Here is a 19,677-nt window from a genome sequence, read left to right as displayed (position 1 = left end):
ACCAGGTTGGTCATTTAACAAGTTTAAGTAAAATTCTCTCTTATCAAGCTTAATGCAAAGATTCTCGAAATAATAGGAAAGGAACCAAGGTTAAACCCTAGTATAGATGGCCTAAAGTACCTTATGGTTACTCTTAAGTAAAGTTATAGGAAAGTAATCTTGCTTTCGAATCATTGTCTTTCTGAAACGATGGTTTTTGTTAATGCGTGAATTCATTGAATTAAGGCTATGTCTCTTTTTATTGGATATACTGTTGGTTTATTGCTAACATGCAGGTACAGCTTCTCCCCCCCTTAGCTAACTCCGTACTTGCCTGTGTAGCCGGGCGGAGGATATAGCGAGGCCGGGAGTCGGCCCAGGGAAATCCCCTCCTATGCCACTGGGAATTGGTTTTCACCACCAGGGTGATGTATATATGCTGCCTAGTTCTGTGGGTCCAGGCTAGTGCGGTGACTTAACCCCCACCTCATGAGGAGACGTCCCCTCCGAAGAGCGAGAGGGTTTGGTACAAGCGTCAGTACCTAAGGGGGTGACAGGACGGCTTGACCCTCATCGGCTGGCTGACGACGAGGGGAGACGGTCCGTGAGGTTTACCGAGCTGGTTGAGGCTGGAAGATCGAATTCTAGATTATCGATGTAGTTGTGGTTATGGTTATGGTTTGGACATGAGTTTGGATTGGAATATCGGCCCGGTTTCAGGGTCTTTGTAAATATTTTTCACTGTAAGTATGCTCGTTGATTTCAATGTTGTGCTAAGGAAGATTTTTTTTAAGGAATCAAGTGTAATTAATTAACAAAGAAAAATAGAAGTTTTTTGATCGTAAAAATGACAAACTAAGTTATGTTTTTCAACTCTGAAGCAAGTACATTGTTATTTACAATGGGTATGTTACAAGTTTGGTCAATTTTTAACCATTTTTGGGTCATTTCAGCTTACTTTTTGGATCTAGTTTTGAGATAGGAGAGAGGAGAGATGAAATATCTCATTTTATTGATTTGAAATTGGAGGTAATGATGAGAAAAAGGTACCTACTTCATGAGGGGAGATCCCCACACTGAGGTGTCAAAATTCAGTTTTTTAATCCTTTTCTTTGGTCCTTAGTCCACTCTTCATCTCATGTGAGCATTTACTCATTTTTGGGGGCTTTTTCTTTTATTCTTCAATTTATCTCCTCCCCAAATTTGGATTAATCCTATTGGTCCATAGGAACTTTAATCCAAATTTTTCAGAAAATTTGGATCATTAGGCTAAGGTCCTTTTTACCTGATTTCAATTTATTCCAATTGCACATTGGAAAGTTCTTTTTGAATTTCTGTTTCAGGGAAAATCATTTTAATAAGAAGGGATATTTTTCCATCCAAAGATATCTAAAAACTGAATTACCTCTCTCTAGAATATTTTCTCTCTCTAGGCCAAAACAGATAGAAACAAGATCTGTTATTATTCTGAAAATGGGATTGATTACAGGGGAGAAACTGGACATCTTGAGGGGCTGGGGAGGAATCTTACAGGCCCCTTTCTCATTACTAACTTTGTGGAGTATTTGAGTGGCAGGAGGCACTTTAAGCATGAAGGTTATGTGTTAGCGTTTCTCTTTTTGGACTCTAAGTTTACAAAGAGCTTGGCACAACGTCACTGGTACATGGGGATTAATCTACTAGGGATGCTTTTATGTCATATTGGTTTAGCATATAAACTGACTTTTATGAGTCAACTCTTCAGGTGAAGGTTTGTGGGAAAACAACCTACGTATCGCAATCAGCATGGATTGAGACTGGTAACATAGAAGAAAACATTTTGTTTGGGAGTCCCAAGGACAAAAGCAAGTATAAGATCATACTCCAGGTCTGTGCACTAAAGAAGGACTTGACCCTATTTTTCCATTAAGATCAGACAATCATTCTGGTGAAAGGGGTATTAACCTTAGTGGTGGTTACAAACAACGGATTCAACTTGCATGGGCTCTATACAAAGATGTAGATATCTATCTTCTTGATGACCCATTCAGTGCAGTTGATGCTCACACTGGAAGTGAACCTTTTAAGGTAAAGAGCTAGCTGGGCAATTGAGGTGTTTGCCTGCATACATAAGTATATATACTCTCCTCCTCCCAACCAAAAAGAAAAAGAAAAAAAGAAACTGCTACATGTGTGTGCGCGTTTACCAAGTGTGTGTGTGTGTATATACAAACACACACACATACACATGCACACAACTTGGTAACGTGCACACTTGTGTAGCATATATACATACACATATATGCATTATTTAGAAGTGGTAGCTACAAATTGTAAATATGCCTTGCAAAAGTAGTGGACAGGGATTTCATTAACGTCTTCACAATTTCGTGATCACGTTAACAAAACCTGTTGTTAACATAAAAATTCTTGTGATCACAATGTATATTCACGGGCATTTTTTATGACCTGCAAAAACCTTCTCTGTCAGTAATCCCGCCGGGAAAATGTGCATTTCCCGGCGGGCCCGCCGGGAAAACCCATTTTCCCGGCGGGAAAATTAAAAAAAATAAAAAAAATAAAAAAATAAAAAAATAAAAAAATAAAAAAAATCATGTTCACAGTCATTCTTACCATTTTTGGGCCTTCTGGACTCATTTATGATGTCAAAAGTTCAAAATTCTTGGCACAAAAAAAGTTTTGTATAATTTGCTGGCCTTAAGTTCAATTGACACACCAATTAAATCTAACTATACTTACATCAATTGACTCAATTGTCCATGACATCATTGCACTCAATTGAGCCCAATTGGACTCAATTACACTTGATTTACACTCAATTGATATTAATTGGGTGTCAATTGATGTCAATTGTGCCTAATTCGATGCAATTGAGCCCAATTTACACCCAATTTGCATAAATTGGGTGTAAACTAAGTATCAATTGAGTCGAATTGGACTCAATTGATAATAATTGAATGTTAATTGATATTAATTAAGTCCAATTGACTTCAATTGGGTGTTAATTTATTACAATTAATGTCAATTAAGCTCAATTGAGCTCAGTTGACATCAATTGGGTGTCAATTGATATCAATTAAGCTCAATTGAGCTCAGTTGACATCAATTGGGTGTCAATTGATATCAATTGAGCTCAATTGGGCTCAATTGCACTCAATTGACACTCAATTGGGTGTTAATTGCATCCTATTGTGCTCAATTGAGCCCAATAGGATGCAATTAACATCAATCGGGTGTCAATTGATCATAATTGGGCTCAATTGCACTCAATTGTGTGATCGATTGTGTGTCAATTGATGTCAATTGAGCCTAATATGATACAATTGAGCTCAATTCACGCCCAATTGGATGTAAATTGAGTGTCAATTAAGTCGAATTAGACTCAATTGATAGCAATTGGGTGTTAATTGATATCAATTAATATCCAATTAACACAATTGAAGTCAATTAAGTCTAATTGACTTCAATTGGATAATTTGGGTGTCAATTGAGCTCAATTGGACGTAAATGACATCAATTGGGGGTCAATTAACATCAATTGAACCTTATTGACATCAATTGGGTGCCAATTAACATCAATTGGACTCAATTGACATCAGTTGGGTTTCAATTGAGCCAAATTGGATGCAACTGACATCAATTGGGTGTCAATTGATTACAACTGAGCTGAATTGGGCTCAATTGCACTCAATTGATATTAATTGGGTATCAGTTAAACCTAATTCCATGCAATTGAGCTCAATTGATATCAATTCACATCAATTGATATTAATTGGGTGTCAATTGATGTCAATTGAGCCTAGTTCGATGCAATTGAGCTCAATTCACATCAGTTCACATCAATTGGGTGTCAATTGATGTCAATTGAGTAAAATTGAGTCTAATTGGGTGTCAATTGAGTCAAATTGATGTCAATTGAGCCCAATTGAAGCTAATTGTGTATCAATTGACACACAATTGATGTCAATTGGGCTCAATTGACATCAATTAGATTCAATTGACACACAATTGATGTCACATGGGCTTAATTGACATCAATTAACACCTAATTGATGTCAATTAATATCAATTGGGTGTCAATTGATTATAATTGATGCTAAATTGAATGAATTGAGTCCAATTGACATCAATTAAGTCTAATTGGGTATTAATTGATCAATTGGACTCAATTGATATCAATTGACACCCAATTGGACTCAATTGACATCAATTAGACTCAAAAGGGTGTTAACTGATGTTAATTGAGCCCAATTGACATCAATTGGGTGTTAATTGAGCTCAATTGGACACAATTAACAATAATTGGGTATGAATTGAACTCAATTGACATCAATTAGGTGTCAATTGAGCCTAATTGCATCCAATTGAACTCAATTGACATCAATTAGGCAAATTGCATCCAATTTAATTCAATTGACATCAATTAAGCCTAATTGCATCCAATTTAATTCAATTGACATCAATTAAGCCTAATTGCATCCAATTTAACCCAATTGGACTCAATTGAATCCAATTGGACTCAATTGACATCAGTTAGGTGTCAATTGAGTCTAATTGTATCTATTTGGACTTAATTGACATCAATTGGGTGTTTATTGATGTCAATCGAGTCCAATTAGATGCAATTGGACTCAATTGGGTGTGAATTAGACTCAATTAATATCAATTGGGCTCAATTGATATCAATTAGGTGTGAATTGATATCATTTGAGCCCAATTCGATACAATTGATATCACTTGGGTGTCAATTAGACTCAATTGGCACCCAATTGATGTCAATTGAGTCCAAGTGGATGTCAATTGATATCGATTGAGCCCAATTGATCAATTGATACCCAATTAGACTTAATTGATATCAATTTGACTCAATTAGGTGTTAATTGATATCAATTAGACTCAATTAGATGCTAATTGAGCTTAATTAGACTCAATTGACATCAATTAGGTACTAATTGAGTGTAATTGATGTCCATTAAGCCTAATTTGGCTTAATTGACATCAATTGGGTATCAATTGACTACAATTGATGTCAATTGAGCTCAATTAACATCAATTGGGTGTTAATTAATGTCAATCGAGTCCAATTAATATCAATTAGGTATCAATTAAGCCAAATTGATATCAATTGGGTGTCAATTGAGCCCAATTCACATCAATTGGGTGTAAATTGAACCTAATTGGACTCAATTAACATCAATTAGGTGTGAATTGATGTCAATTGACCCCACTTGGATGCAATTGATATCAATTTGGTGTCAATTGGACTCAATTGACACCCAATTGATGTCAATTGAGTCCACTTGGATGTCAATTGATATCATTTGAGCCCAATTGATCAATTGACACCCAATTAGACTTAATTGATATCAATTTGACTCAATTGGGTATTAATTGATGTCAATTGAACTCAATTGGATGTTAATTGATGTTAATTGAGTCTCAATTAACATTAATTAGGTATCAATTGAGTGCAATTGATGTCAATTAAGCCCAATTTGGCTCAATTAACATCAATTGGGTGTCAATTAACTACGATTGATGTCAATTGAGCTGAATTGACATCAATTGGGTGTTAATTGATGTTAATTGAGTTTAATTGACATCAATTGGGTGTTAATTGATGTCACTTGAGTCCAATTCATACCCAATTGATGTCAATTGAGTTCAATTCATACCCAATTATTATTAATTGTGTCCAATTCATACCCAATTGATGTCAATTCATACCCAATTGATGTCAATTGAGTTCAATTCATACCCAATTATTATTAATTGTGTCCAATTGAGCTCAATTAACACCCAATTGATGTCAATTGGGCTCAATTAACATCAGTTAACACCCTATTGAGTCCAATTGATGTCAATTGAGTCCAATTGGGTGTCAATTGATATCAATTGAGGCCAATTAATCAATTAATACCCAATTAGACTTAATTGATGTCAATTGGACTCAATTGATATCAATTGGGTACATTCAATTTAGCATCAATTATAATCAATTAACATCTAATTGATATCAATTGACATCAATTAGGTGTTAATTGATGTCAATTGAGCCCATGTGACATTAATTATGTGTCAATTGAATCCAATTGATACACAATTAGCTTCAATTGGGCTCAATTGACATCAACTGACACCCAATTGATGTCAATTAGGCTCCATTGACACCCAATTAGACTCAATTTGGCTCAATTGACATCAATTGACACCCAATTAGACTCAATTTGGCTTAATTAAGTCTAACTGGACTCAATTAGACTCAATTTGGCTCAATTGATATCAATTGACACCCAATTTGACTCAATTTGACTCAATTGACACCCAATTAGACTCAATTTTACTCAATTGACATCAATTGACACCCAATTGATGTGAACTGATGTGAATTGAGCTCAATTGCATCGAATTAGGCTCAATTGACATCAATTGACACCCAATTAATATCAATTGAGTGCAACTGACGTGAATTGATGTCAATTGAGCTCAATTGCATGGAATTAGGTTTAATTGACACCCAATTAATATCAATTGAGTGCAATTGAGCCCAATTCAGCTCAGTTGTAATCAATTGACACCCAATTGATGTCAGTTGCATCCAATTTGGCTCAATTGAAACCCAACTGATGTCAATTGAGTCCAATTGATACCCAATTGATGTCAATAAGGTTCAATTAATGTTAATTGACACCCAATTAATGTTAATTGACACCCAATTGATGTCATTTACGTCTAATTGAGCTCAATTGACACCTAAATTATCCAATTGAAGTCAATTAGACTTAATTGACTTCAATTGTATTAATTGGATATTAATTAATATCAATTAACACCCAATTACTGTCAATTGAGTCTAATTCGGCTCAATTGACGCTCAATTTACATCCAATTGGGTGTGAATTGAGCTCAATTGTATCATATTAGGCTCAATTGACATCAATTGACACACAATCGATCACACAATTGAGTGCAATTGAGCCGCAATTGAGCCCAATTGAGCTCAATTGATATCCATTGACACCCAATTGATGTCAACTGAGCTCAATTGAGCTTAATTGACATTAATTGTAATAAATTAACACCCAATTGAAGTCAATTGGGCTTAATTAATATCAATTAACATCCAATTATTGTCAATTGAGTCCAATTCGACTCAATTGATACTTAGTTTACACCCAATTTATGCAAATTAGGTGTAAATTGGGCTTAATTGCGTCGAATTAGGCACAATTGACATCAATTGACACCCAATTAATATCAATTGAGTGTAAATCAAGTGTAATTGAGTCCAATTGGGCTCAATTGAGTGCAATGATGTCATGGACAATTGAGTCAATTGATGTAAGTATAGTTAGATTTAATTGGTGTGTCAATTGAACTTAAGGCCAGCAAATTATACAAAACTTTTTTTGTGCCAAGAATTTTGAACTTAAGGCCAGCAAATTATACAAAACTTTTTTTGTGCCAAGAATTTTGAACTTTTGACATCATAAATGAGTCCAGAAGGCCCAAAAATGGTAAGAATGACTGTGAACATGATTTTTTTTATTTTTTTATTTTTTTATTTTTTTTATTTTTTTAATTTTCTCGCCGGGAAAATGGGTTTTCCCGGCGGGCCCGCCGGGGTACAGCAAAAGCCCGGCGGGATTTTTCCCGGTTACCAGGTCGCTTGCCACCGGCTTTTTTGAGAACATGTTAACATGTGAACATGTTAATAACATGTTCACACATGTTATTAACAAAAAAAATTTTGTGATCACGTGAATATAAAATCAGAGGTAGTGGAGGAAGGGACATGCTGTTGAGAGTGAAGTTTTGGTTGGTATTGTTTGCTATCTAGGGTTGCGGCTTTAATCGTATGTAAAGCAAAATGGCTACTTCCTTTTGTAGGCAAAAATATAATGATGGAATTTTGGTAAACATGCTATGACATAATGCCTCCTGTGTTCTTTCCTTGGTGGATTCTTTCCTGGCAAGTGTCTTTTTCTTTTCTTCGGGCACATAGACAATCAAACAATGTTCATGTGTAAGAAGATTGGGACGGAAAAGACCACAAAGTTGAATTCTGCTTTAAAGAGTGTTAAAAATATTGAAAGCTTCTTTTGGAATTTGGTTCAAATTTCACTTTTCCAACACTTTCACATGTGGGAATATCTCTTTTAATGCTTCTTTGACTATCTAATAATACAAAAGAGTGAAGAACAATAATGTGGTGACATGCACAATTTTCCTTTCGCACTTGCTCGAGGCACGGCTTGGCTCGTTCATTGTTGCTCATGAAATTGGCATCCTCCATTGAAAAGAAGGAAACTTTGGACAAAGAAAAAAGATAAGGTGTATAATAGGGTAAGATATTTAGACACCTTTCCCAATTATTCGATTGATTGACATTAAGAAAGAGAGAGAGAGAGAGAGAGAGAGAGAGAGAGAGATGTCTACACTTATATTTATTAAAGTTAAAGAGTAGAGTGTAGATAAGAGTACGGGCTGACAAACACGAGATATTAGCATGAGTGTGGTTAAAGGATAGAGTGTAGATAGGAGTAAAGTCTCACCAACACGAGATAATTGCATGAGGGGTCATTAAAGAAGCAATGTCTTACTATTGAATAAAGTGTGTAGGGATCTCATGAGTAGAAGCATATTGAAGATTGCATATGGATTATATATGCTCACAAACATGAAGAAATAGACCATATTGAGGTTCCTACACCTACACTAAAAAGAAATGTGTATCATAATTTAGAATTCAAATGTTCTATTTTAAAATATAGTTTTTAAAATACACCATTGACTTTCACTTGTTGCTAGAATATTACATGCTTTCCTATAAGGTTTCCTATAAGGAGGTTTTGTGTGATGTATTGAAAAATACATTATAGGTGGAAAAAATTTTGTATTTGTTGGAAATATTATATACTATGTCCATAAAATATTTAAATTTTTTTGTTTTAGTGTGTGTGTCATTAAGTGGGATTTAATCTCAAGTTTCATGCTTGTATAGCCATGAATATAATTTGAGTGTACTAGGAGTACTAAAATCTAGAAAGTATAAAAGCATAAGGATCGAAAATTTTATTTAGTCTATTTAAAGCCATTAAGAATAAGGGCAAGTGAAGAAGTGTATCTTGAGAGAAACCTAGGGGGATTTACAAGCCATAGCTTATGGTATCACATGAGTGTAAGGGAGAGGGGTTTTTGGAAGGGGGGATTAAGCTTATAAGTTAGAGGGTGAGGGAGATTTATGGTGCCGGGGGGGAAAGGGAGCAGGGGAGAATGAAAGTAGGTGTTTTGTTTATTCTTGTAGTTTACAAGATGTGATCTAGTGGTGTAGTTTGAAAACTTGATTAGTTTACTACTCTTTTAAGCTAACCACACATGGAACAATTTTTGGAGAGTATGTGAGATCCCACTACCCCCTCCACACACCGGATTTCTGGTTGCTAGCAGCAGCTCCCTCTTGCGCGGGGTAGGGTCTCCCACTCGGGGCCTTGCCCTCGAATGTTCGGGCACGAGACTAAGCTGGTGGTCATTCCGAAAACCAAAACCGGGAAAATTTCCCATAATCGAGAAACGGGGACGATTCCACCTCTTTGTTCTTAACTTTTTTTCTAACGGGGTCAAGAGAATAAACCAGATAGAAGGAAAACTATTACAAACTTAACTTGAAGAAATCAACGCTTTTTTTCTAATTGAATTAGGCACAACCGTTGATCTATTCATTTGAGAAGTCCTCAAGCTTTTATTTAACTACTCGAGTTCTAAGCGTATTCCTATTAAATAATTTTATTATTAAAACTCTATTGATTCCAGCCTAACCCCATGGGTTAGCCACCACCGCCCAATCACTGGAATTGGTAGAACCAGACAAGTACTCACCCACCCATAATTGAATGCTTTTCTTAACTTTAGCTAGAAAATAGATACGCACACAGTCCTCTTTAAAACTTGAACTTATAAAATGATCCATAGAACAAACAGTTATTGATTACAGATATCATAACTCAAAATTTCCATTTAGTTCCTTGTTTCTCAAAAACAGGTATCACTCTGGACTCTCCGTCGAGACCAGCTGGTCAGCAAACGAGATCCAATAACAGATAACAATAATTTTTTTCATCATCATACATATATATATCTTCCACGACATACGCATGGGTGTCCTAAGCACCACGAGCCCGTGCATCGCCTGGTTAGAACCTGGTTAGAACCCTCCAGGATCCTCCTTAGGTATCCTGGCACTTCACTCAGGGACCGCTTCGTCGGCCCTCGCCCATCGTACCGGAAGCACACCATTTTTCACCATACCGAGGCTGGTCGATACCTAGGCAGGTTTTTGCCGTGTGAGGCATCCTTTGAACACTCCTCGCCAGCTGTTGTAATCGAACTTCCCTTAGAAATACAAATATACCAAATGCTCCCTCCAACATTCTGGCATAAGACAGTTCTTTAAGAAAACAGGGTTTCTATGCAAGTTTTCAATTTTGATTTTCTTTTGAATACAATGAGCATATCTTAAATCCGTATCCAAGACTTCTGGATCGTAGGTCTTAATTCCAAACAGAATTCATGGACTTCTGTAACCTTGATCCTCAGATCAAAATCAAAAGGGTCTCAACTTAGTTTCAGATTCGGTGGGTGTTTTGAGTGTATTTTTCTTGCACTGGTCACATCGTCTTTCCTTGAAACTGACGAAGGAGTTTGGTCTTGGTCATAGCCTAATTCAAGATTTGAGTCTGGTAAGGTTCTTCCTGAACTATCTTTCTCAAAAGGAGAGGATATTTCTACTATTTTTCTGAATTTCATTCATTGAATATTTGCTTAACTGATTTCTGAAATTCCGACTTTGATAGTTTTTTCACTACTCTCTGAGTGAATATGAAACGATAGAATTTTTCTCTCACAGAGTATTTACTTATTCATTTATCAATTATTCATGGAAATTAAACATAGAATTAAAGAGAACCCTAATTTTGATATAAAAATCATTTATGCATAAAATCAACTTTGATGAACACTACACTTTTATAATACTAAAAAATTCTTTTATGCATCATTTTATGCATAAAATCAATTTTGATGAAAGTAATACTTTTATAATAAAAAAAATTCTTTTATGCATCACTTTATGCATAAAAATCAGTATTGATGAAAGTAACACTTTTATAATTAAAAAAATTCTTTTATGCATCACTTTATGCATAAAAATCCGTATTGATGAAAGTAACACTTTTATAATTAAAAAAAATCTTTTATGCATCACTGTATGCATAAAAATCAGTATTGATGAAAGTAACACTTTTATAATAAAAATTTTCTTTTATGCATAAAAATCAGTATTAATGAAAGTAACACTTTTATGATAAAAAAATTCTTTTATGCATCACTTTATGCATAAAAATTAGTATTGATGAAAGTAACACTTTTATGATAAAAATAAATTCTTTTATGCATCACTTTATGCATAAAAATCAATATTGATGAAAGTAACACTTTTATGATAAAAATAAATTCTTTTTTGCATCACTTTATGCATAAAAATCAATATTGATGAAAATAACACTTTTATAATAAAAATATTTTCAATATGCATCTTTCTATGCATAGAATGAAAATAACACTTTTAGAATACACAAACGGAGGGGATTACTCTTTTTGAATAACATAAAGATAAAGCTTATTTCTACAAAATTTAAGAAAATTTTACCATAACCTCCTTTGTATGGCTGACCATTTTTCAATTTTTATATTCAAAATCTACTTAGAATTTACCCCAAGATGAATTTAGCACTCTAATCTAATCAATTCTCATTTTTTTAAGAGAAAACAATACGAAAAGATTAACTCTATTTAATTGATTATACATCTAGGATAAAGAAGGGCTGAATTCAATGGAGAGAAGGGGGAAGCCTTTCCATCAAGGCAAAACATCCAATTGCAATTTAGAAGAAGCAAGAAATCAGAAACCATAGAATAGAATTAGAAAAAAGTAGAATTTCTAACTTACATGGAGTTTTGTGAGCATATCCTTTGGCTTGAGGGATTGAGGGTTCTACGCTTGCTTGGATCAAGAGTGGCCACCAATTCTTTGTAGAGGAAATAGTCAAAAACAAGTGAAATATTAATGAATTCAATGTTTTTGGCTCTGGGGAGGAGTAGAGTAACAGTGCATAAAACACTATTAAGCTTCTACAAAGGGGACAACTTCTACTTATAGGAAAAAGTGAGCCTCTAACCAAGCAAATTGATTCTAGAATTTTTCAGATCAATTTGGTCAATTTTTGACCATTTTGGGTCAGTTTATCTTACTTTTTGGAACTAGACTTGAATTAGGAGAGAGGAGAGATGAAATATCTCATTATTTGAGAGTTTAAAACTCCACCACACATGTGGAATAGGCACCTCCTTCATGAGGGAGAATCCCCACTCTGAGGTGTCAAAATTTTATTTTTTTAGTATTTCCTTTGGTCCTTAGTCCACTCTTCATCTTATGCGAGTATTTACTCATTTTTGGGGGGTTTTTCTTTATTTCTTCAATTTATCTCCTCCCTACATTTGGATTAATCTTATTGGTCCATAGGAACCTTAATCTAAAATTTTCAAAAAATCTGGACCCTTAGGCTAAGGCCTTTTGAATAGATTATAATTTATTTCTAATGCACCTTCTGAAATTCTTTTTGAACTTCTATTTTGGGAGAATTTATTTTAATAAGAAGAGATATTTTTCCATCTAAAATATCTAAAAACTGAATAATCTCTCTCTAGAATATTTTTTCTCTCTAAGCCAAAATAAGTAAAAACAAGATCTTTTATTATTCTGAAGAGGGGATTGATTACATGAGAAGATAGTGGACATCTTGAGGGCTGGGGAGGAATCTTACAGAGTAGATGTATGTCTTTGTGCTTCTAGCACTTACATCCATGCTACTTACATGGGCTACAACTTGTCACATGTATAACATCAATATCTACTATTTCATTTTTAAACCTTAAATAAGGGGTACTTGAATTTCATAATTACGACTTATATTCTTAGAAAGGGTTATAGTTTATTTTTTAGAAAAACTTAAATAAGGAGTTTTTATGAGTAAAGCGAATCAAGACAAAATAGTAAGAGCACTAAAGTGGATAGAAAGAAGATAGCCCAGGCCCCACTATTTGTGTGGTTACACATAAAATCTCCTTAACGCAGGCCTACGTGGAAACGAGCCCTTTACTGTTTCCACGCAGGTCTTTTACTGAGGCCCTTTACTATGAAAAATTGATTCCAAACTGCAAACCTTCCATGTCGAGGTGCCCATGAAGCATCCTCCGTCCTTGGTGTGGCAGAGCCATGGCAAGAATCTGCAGAGGTCGGCGTCCATAGCTCTTCCGGGGCACTTCGACAAAGTGGAGTACCTCGAAGGGCCGCCTCTAGCAGCGGGAGAAGTCTTCATAGAATCCTATGATGAAGGTGATGTCCATCGCTTGTAAGTTTTAGCTTTTTAAAAACAGAGTAAAATTTTGTCTTGTGCATAAGCTAATTTATTTTGCTCTCACTATACGTAATAGGCACTTTAGGCATGTACCAAATCTACTTCTTAAATGACCCCTCATGCACATGTATCTCCTATCTAGACCCACACTCATGGTAATATCTCGTCCCTGCGCACTTTAGGCATGTACCAAATCTACTTCTTAAATGACCCCTCATGCACATGTATCTCGTGTTTGTGAGCCAATACACCTATCTTGACCCACAGTCATGGTAATATCTCGTGTTTGTGAGCCTGTACTCTTAGAACACCCTTCTTTCGACGTTGTGAACGAGAAGAAGAAGAAGATGGATTCCAAACTGCAAAGCTTCCACGTCGAGGTGACCGTCCAGCATCCTCCGTCTGTGGTGTGGCAGAATCACGTCAAGAACCTCCAGAGGTCGGCGTCCATAGTCCTGCCGGGGCACTTCGACAAAGTGGAGTACCTTGAAGGGCCGCCTCTAGCGCCGGGAGGAGTCTTCCTAGTAACCTATGACGAAGGTGATGAACATCGCTTCGCTTGTCAGTTTTAGCTTGTAACATTTTGTCCTGTGTGCTCAAGCTAACTTGTTTTGCTCTCTCTCACTATATACGAGTATAGCCGTCCCTCACTATAGCTACATGAAGCTGCGGTGGGATGAGATCGACCACGACAAGCATTGCTTCAAGTCTACTCTCGTGGACGGAGGCGCCCTCGGAAAACACTTCGCACGCCTGGCCTACTCCTTGCAGATCCTACCTGGCGCTGACGTGGACTCCTGCCTCATGCACTACACCGTGGAGTACGTGGACCTTGGGCAGCACAACTTCCACGACTTCATCAAGGAGGAACTTCACAAAATCTGCAAATCTCATGAGTCACACCTGAGCTCTGTTTGAAGGATCGTTCGGACGGTTACACTATATAGCAAATAAGGTGCATCTGATATGTAGTATAAAAGTACTTGCTCATTGTTGAATTTCCACGTATGATGCTGAAGGCCTTATCCTCAAGGCTTATATAATAAAAGTGCTGGCTCGGTGTTGAATTGCCACATAGGACGCTGGAGGCCTTATCCTCAAGCAAATATATGATTTAAGTATCCCACCATTATGCATATGCCTCTAAACTATGTTGTATGACTTGTAAAATTGTGTATAAATCTTTAAGTTATGCTGATCATCTCCTCTCCCAAGTTTGTTTCTCATCTCAAACTCGTACATGCAAACTTACATACTATTCCAAACACTACCTAGACTAGTACTTAGTGATTTAGATAAACCTTGTAACATTTTCCTTAACCACAATTGTATGCACATCACCCACATGGGCTCTCTATATTTGTGGACACAATCATAGCAAGAACTCATTATATCTGTAGCGCAGTTGATTACAAACAAATGTGAATGTATCTAGGCGGATTATCGAGGCAATGTATGGTATGCGACTTAAATTGCATGGAGTTTTATAACAAAGCATACTCACCCTAGTTACATGGACAAGGACTCTTCAAATCTCATCTATAACTTGGATTTCCCCAATCATATCTACTCTCAACAATGTCTCACCATCTTATGAGCTCTACCTCTAAATGTTTTTCAAATCTCATCTAAAACCTAGATTGCTCCAATGATATCTTCTCTAACCAATGCCTCATCAACATCGGGCAAGCTCTACGTGTAAATGTTATGTATCCTAGTGGCATAGCAAATGAACATGTTGACTTCCTTTTCTAATTTGGTCTCTCTCTTTCTCCTCTGCATAGAATATAACTAAAAACAATGCCACCAATGGGGGGTGTGTGTGGGGGGTGTGGTAGATGTTAATAATAGAACTCTTTTCCTACACAAAATATAACTAAGAACAATACCATTGATGGGGGGCATGTGGGGTGTGGTAGATGGTAATAATAAAACTCTCTCTCTCTCTCTCTCTCTCTCTCTCTCTCTCTCTCTCTACACAACATTGCAGGGTTGTAATATGCCTAAAATACAGCCTCAAAGTTATAATGTTGGTTCCATTAATTTTCACTACTAAAATATTACATGCTTTCATTTATTTGGTTTCCTATAAGGTGGCTTTTTGTGTTGTATTAAAAAACATATTGTAGGTGGATAATTATTTTGATTTGTTGATAAGACTATACATTGTGGCTAGGATACATTAAACTTTTATGTTTTACGGCCATTATTATAATTTGAGTGTAATCAACTAGAAGAACTAGAGTCTAAAAAATACTAGAGTAAAGACAAAAAAAATTGATTAGGCTATATAGAGTTATATTAAATTGAGAACAAGAACAACTAGAGGTGAGAGAAGCACTCATAGTGGTATTGTGGTGTGCATGTCCAGCTTAAGTAGCTCAAAGCACAAACATGAGAAATTGAAGATAGAAACTTAATTGTAAAGAGAAACGTAGAGATCAAATAGATGAGGGCTTCTTTTATAACCACACCCCTTAGTTGTACACATAGCAGCTTGCACTTTGTTTTTTGTGTGTAATTAATGCGTATAGTAGGGCATAGTCTCCTGATGGAAACAAGCCGTTTTATATATATTTAAAAACTTAAGGAAACATAATTTAAACCTCAAATTTAGGGTCATTAATTGGAAGAGAGGAAGCTTAGCACGTAGCCTAAGGAAACTTAAGTTTCCTTAAGTTTCTTAAGTAACTTAAGGAAACATGATTCAAACCTCAAATTTAGGGTCATGAATCGGAAGTGAAGCAGTTTAACACTTAGTAGTAGGTAGAGACAGTGGTCCTAACACTTCCACTATGAAAGAGAAATAGTTATCGTGGTTATGATATAGGTTATTATCTCAAATATCTGCGTGTCTAGGGTTCTAACATGCATGGTTAAAGATGTACTTTAGTAGTTTTAAGCACAGGATGTTCAAGTAAAAGATTTGTTTGTTTGTTTGTGTGTGTGCACACACATTTGTGTGTGCATGTGAGTGTGTTTATGCATGTGTGTGTACATGTGTGTGTATGCATGTATGTGTACATGTGTGTGTGTGTGTATGCATGTATGTGTACATGTGTGTGTGTGTATGTGTGTGTATATTCATGAATGCATGTGCATTTCTAAATCTGTTTCTCAACACGCTACTTTAGGTTACCAATGTTTTATCCATCATAGAGAACCTTTGCTTCCATATGGGAACTAAAACTAGCTTATAGAATGATATCCATATCCTTGTATCAAGTCTTAGTAGTCGTCTTAAAACTTAGTTTTTTACTACAATTCCTAGAGTCACCATCATGCTTACTCAAACCATGTGATTATCACTAAGATTATAGGTCCTTTAATCACAAACCACTTGCAAAGTATGAAAGAAAATACAATTTGTATGCTCACACACACTACAACAAAATGGGGACTTAGTGATGCTTATATCATGCTTTTATGAATAAACTTATGTGGTTGAAGTGATGATATAAATGACATTTTTTTTAACAATATAAGCATCATGCAGTAGTGTCTTACCAGTAATTATACCATCACTTAAGCACTTCAACTACACTAAGAAACGAGTGATGTTGAAAGTAGACAACCTCAAGACGTTGGGGTGACAATAGAGAGGTGGTTCCGATAGTCTAAACAACGTGCAAAACGGAATGTTCTAGCATGGTCCATAGGCAATTGTGTGAATAGCCCCTAGTTTAGAGTGTGTGTCAATTCTTAGCACTACGATGTTTTTAGAAGTTTACTTTTCAATATCATTATTAGAGACTTGTCTTTTTTTGTAAGATGTGTATAATGAGTACTACCCCTCTCATAACATAACAATCAATTTTGGGCTTTTACCTTGCATCAACGTTTTTGGTACAAGGATGGCAGAAGGCCCAAGGATAAGGAAAGATAGGGACCAAGGGCAGAGGAACATTTTTGGCAATCAAGAGGGTATAGGGGTGTATGTGGGTGACGCATGTTGCGCACACAGGGAGTCTGATAGTTCGCATAGCGGAATGGACACAAGGTATAGGGGGGGGGGGTAGAGAGGAGCAAGAAGCCCAAAGTTGGGGCAATTGGGGCTTTGAGGACTTGGACGAAATGAAGAGGGTATGTGAGGAAGGAGAGGAGACCCAGGATAAGAAGAGATTGTAGGGCTGACCAGATTACAAGAAGCAGACTATACCCCTTATTGGCTCATCAGGCGGCCCCCAAGGTATGTACTAAGGTCTATGTAGACCTGATGAATCTGTTCTCCTTCTACAATATTATTTTATTTTATTTTGGTAGACTCCCCTCCAAAGCTGAACTTGGCAAATGGCTAGATGATATGTTGCATGAAAAGGTCATGCTATAAACCTTTTACCTGGGGAAATGATTCTTTAATGTCCTTTTCTCTAAAGGACAAGTTATCTCTAATATTTTCTCCAAAGATCCCCAAGCTGGTGCATGCCATTCCGTTCAATCCCCTCTTTTGATGTTAACCATAGTTTGAAGAAAGCATGTCTTGTCTGGGTGGACCTGGTAGGTCTCCCCCTCACTTTACTTAGCTCTTGGGGGGAATTGGCAAAATCATTGGGCCCACCTCTGTTCATCCCTAAGGTGGATGAGTCTGGTCGCCAGCAGACAAATAATATTAGCATATCATGGAACACGAAATTCAAAACTCTGAAAACCTTGGAGGTAGACCTTGGGGATCTTGGCAAAATTGATCTAGCCGTCAAGTTTGGCCCTTTCCTGGAGCCTTGTTTAAATGTGGGGATGTCGGGCACATAGCTAGGTTCTGTGATGCTCAATCTAAAAATAAAGAGAGAGAAGTTAATGAGAAAGATATGGATATTAAGGGAGAGAGAGGATTGAATAATGCAAAAAAGAAGCTAAGAAGGCCAAAGATGACAAGGGGAAAGGGGTATTGGATCCACAAGGAAGTAGGGGTACAAAAGAGGGGTGGACTAAAGTGGCTAAAAAACTCAGAAACAAAACCAACCTTAGATCGACTAAAGAAGAAGCCAGAAGAGCACGAAATAAATCTCCTAAAAAGGGGAAGGGAACAAGAAGCTCTCCCATCAGTCTGAGCCTCTTAATATACTCTAACCAGTTCAGCCCTCTGGGGGAGTGGACAGTGAGACTTCTTCCATGGAAAAATTTAATTGGCAAGTGGAAACTACCTGGAAGATGGTCTAGAATCCTGATCCTGATCAGGAGGATAGTCAAGAGATGAAGATGGTCCCTGATACAGCTCTTCAATGATCAACAAGGCTGAGATAAGGGGATCATTAGGAAAAAAGGGAGCTCATTTTGGGGCCTTTTACGGTTTGGAAAAATAAGCTCTCAACCAATCAACAGAGGGCCAACGTAACGTTGGAAATTCACAAAAATAAGAGAAAATAGATAAAAGAAACAATACTTTATGTAGGTACAAGCGTGCTACATTAATGTGGAGATTGGTTTTTTATTCTCACAAGATATTTGGACATGAAGATAGAATCTAGTCTGACATTTTCTCTGACAAGGGCCTTCCCGCTTCCACCTTGCTTTGAACTTTGAAATGTTGTGCTGCCTTTCCTTCAAAAGGTCTACCATTCTACACCGCTGCCTCATTGTGTAGCAGCCTCTTCTTTTCCAAAACTACTCCCTTGATCCTGTTTGGCTTAGAGTAAGATGTTTCTTGTCAGCTGTCTGTCTGCCCACTTTCTCTTTCTTGAAACTTCACTTTGTTATCTTGTTTACATCACTTTGCTGTTGTTACAGATTCACAAGGTCTCCATGGTGAATAAAAACTATGGCCGTTCTTGTGGAAGACGCTCTGTGGATAACAATGCTATGAAGGCAGAATTATACCACACATCCTTACCCCGTCGACCTGCTTCTTCTATTTCTTCGGTGGAGAATTCAAGTACAGTCAAAACGGAAGGAACTTGGGAAAGGTTTAGTGTTTCGAAAGGAGCATGGGTGCTCATGCAACCTAGCAAAAGAAAGAGGCCCCAGACAAAAAACATTTTCTTGGCATCATGGAAGGGAAGAGTACGAGATTTTAAAATAACCAGAGGGAAGATATCGGTGAAAGAAGTTTTGATTCAGCATGTGTACATGCATAAAGAATTTGTCTTGCGAGACTAGTCAATATCTCATTAAGACAATGTTGCTCCCTAGCTCAATTGCGCAATGACATTCTGTTTGAGACAGAAGGTTCTATTTCAAAGGACTTTTTATTTACCTACAACAATAAGAAAGTACAACATCTGACTTA

General features: G+C 36.5%; 1 protein-coding gene across 1 annotated transcript; it reads left to right on the top strand.

Moving 5' to 3' along the window:
* Nucleotides 1–13,714: 13,714 nt before the first annotated feature.
* On the top strand, nucleotides 13,715–14,590 carry LOC147606547 (major pollen allergen Bet v 1-K-like). Its single transcript, XM_086791873.1, has 2 exons — nucleotides 13,715–13,994; nucleotides 14,095–14,590. The coding sequence occupies exons 1-2, from the start codon at nucleotides 13,724–13,726 to the stop codon at nucleotides 14,370–14,372; spliced, it is 549 nt and encodes a 182-aa protein (XP_086647999.1). The 5' UTR covers nucleotides 13,715–13,723; the 3' UTR covers nucleotides 14,373–14,590.
* The last annotated feature ends 5,087 nt before the right edge of the window (nucleotides 14,591–19,677 follow it).

Source organism: Cibotium barometz, chromosome 57, assembly GCF_041138505.1.
Source record: "Cibotium barometz isolate CiBa-2024 chromosome 57, ASM4113850v1, whole genome shotgun sequence".
Lineage (NCBI taxonomy): Eukaryota > Viridiplantae > Streptophyta > Polypodiopsida > Cyatheales > Cibotiaceae > Cibotium > Cibotium barometz.
This window is presented reverse-complemented; position numbering and strand designations above follow the sequence as displayed.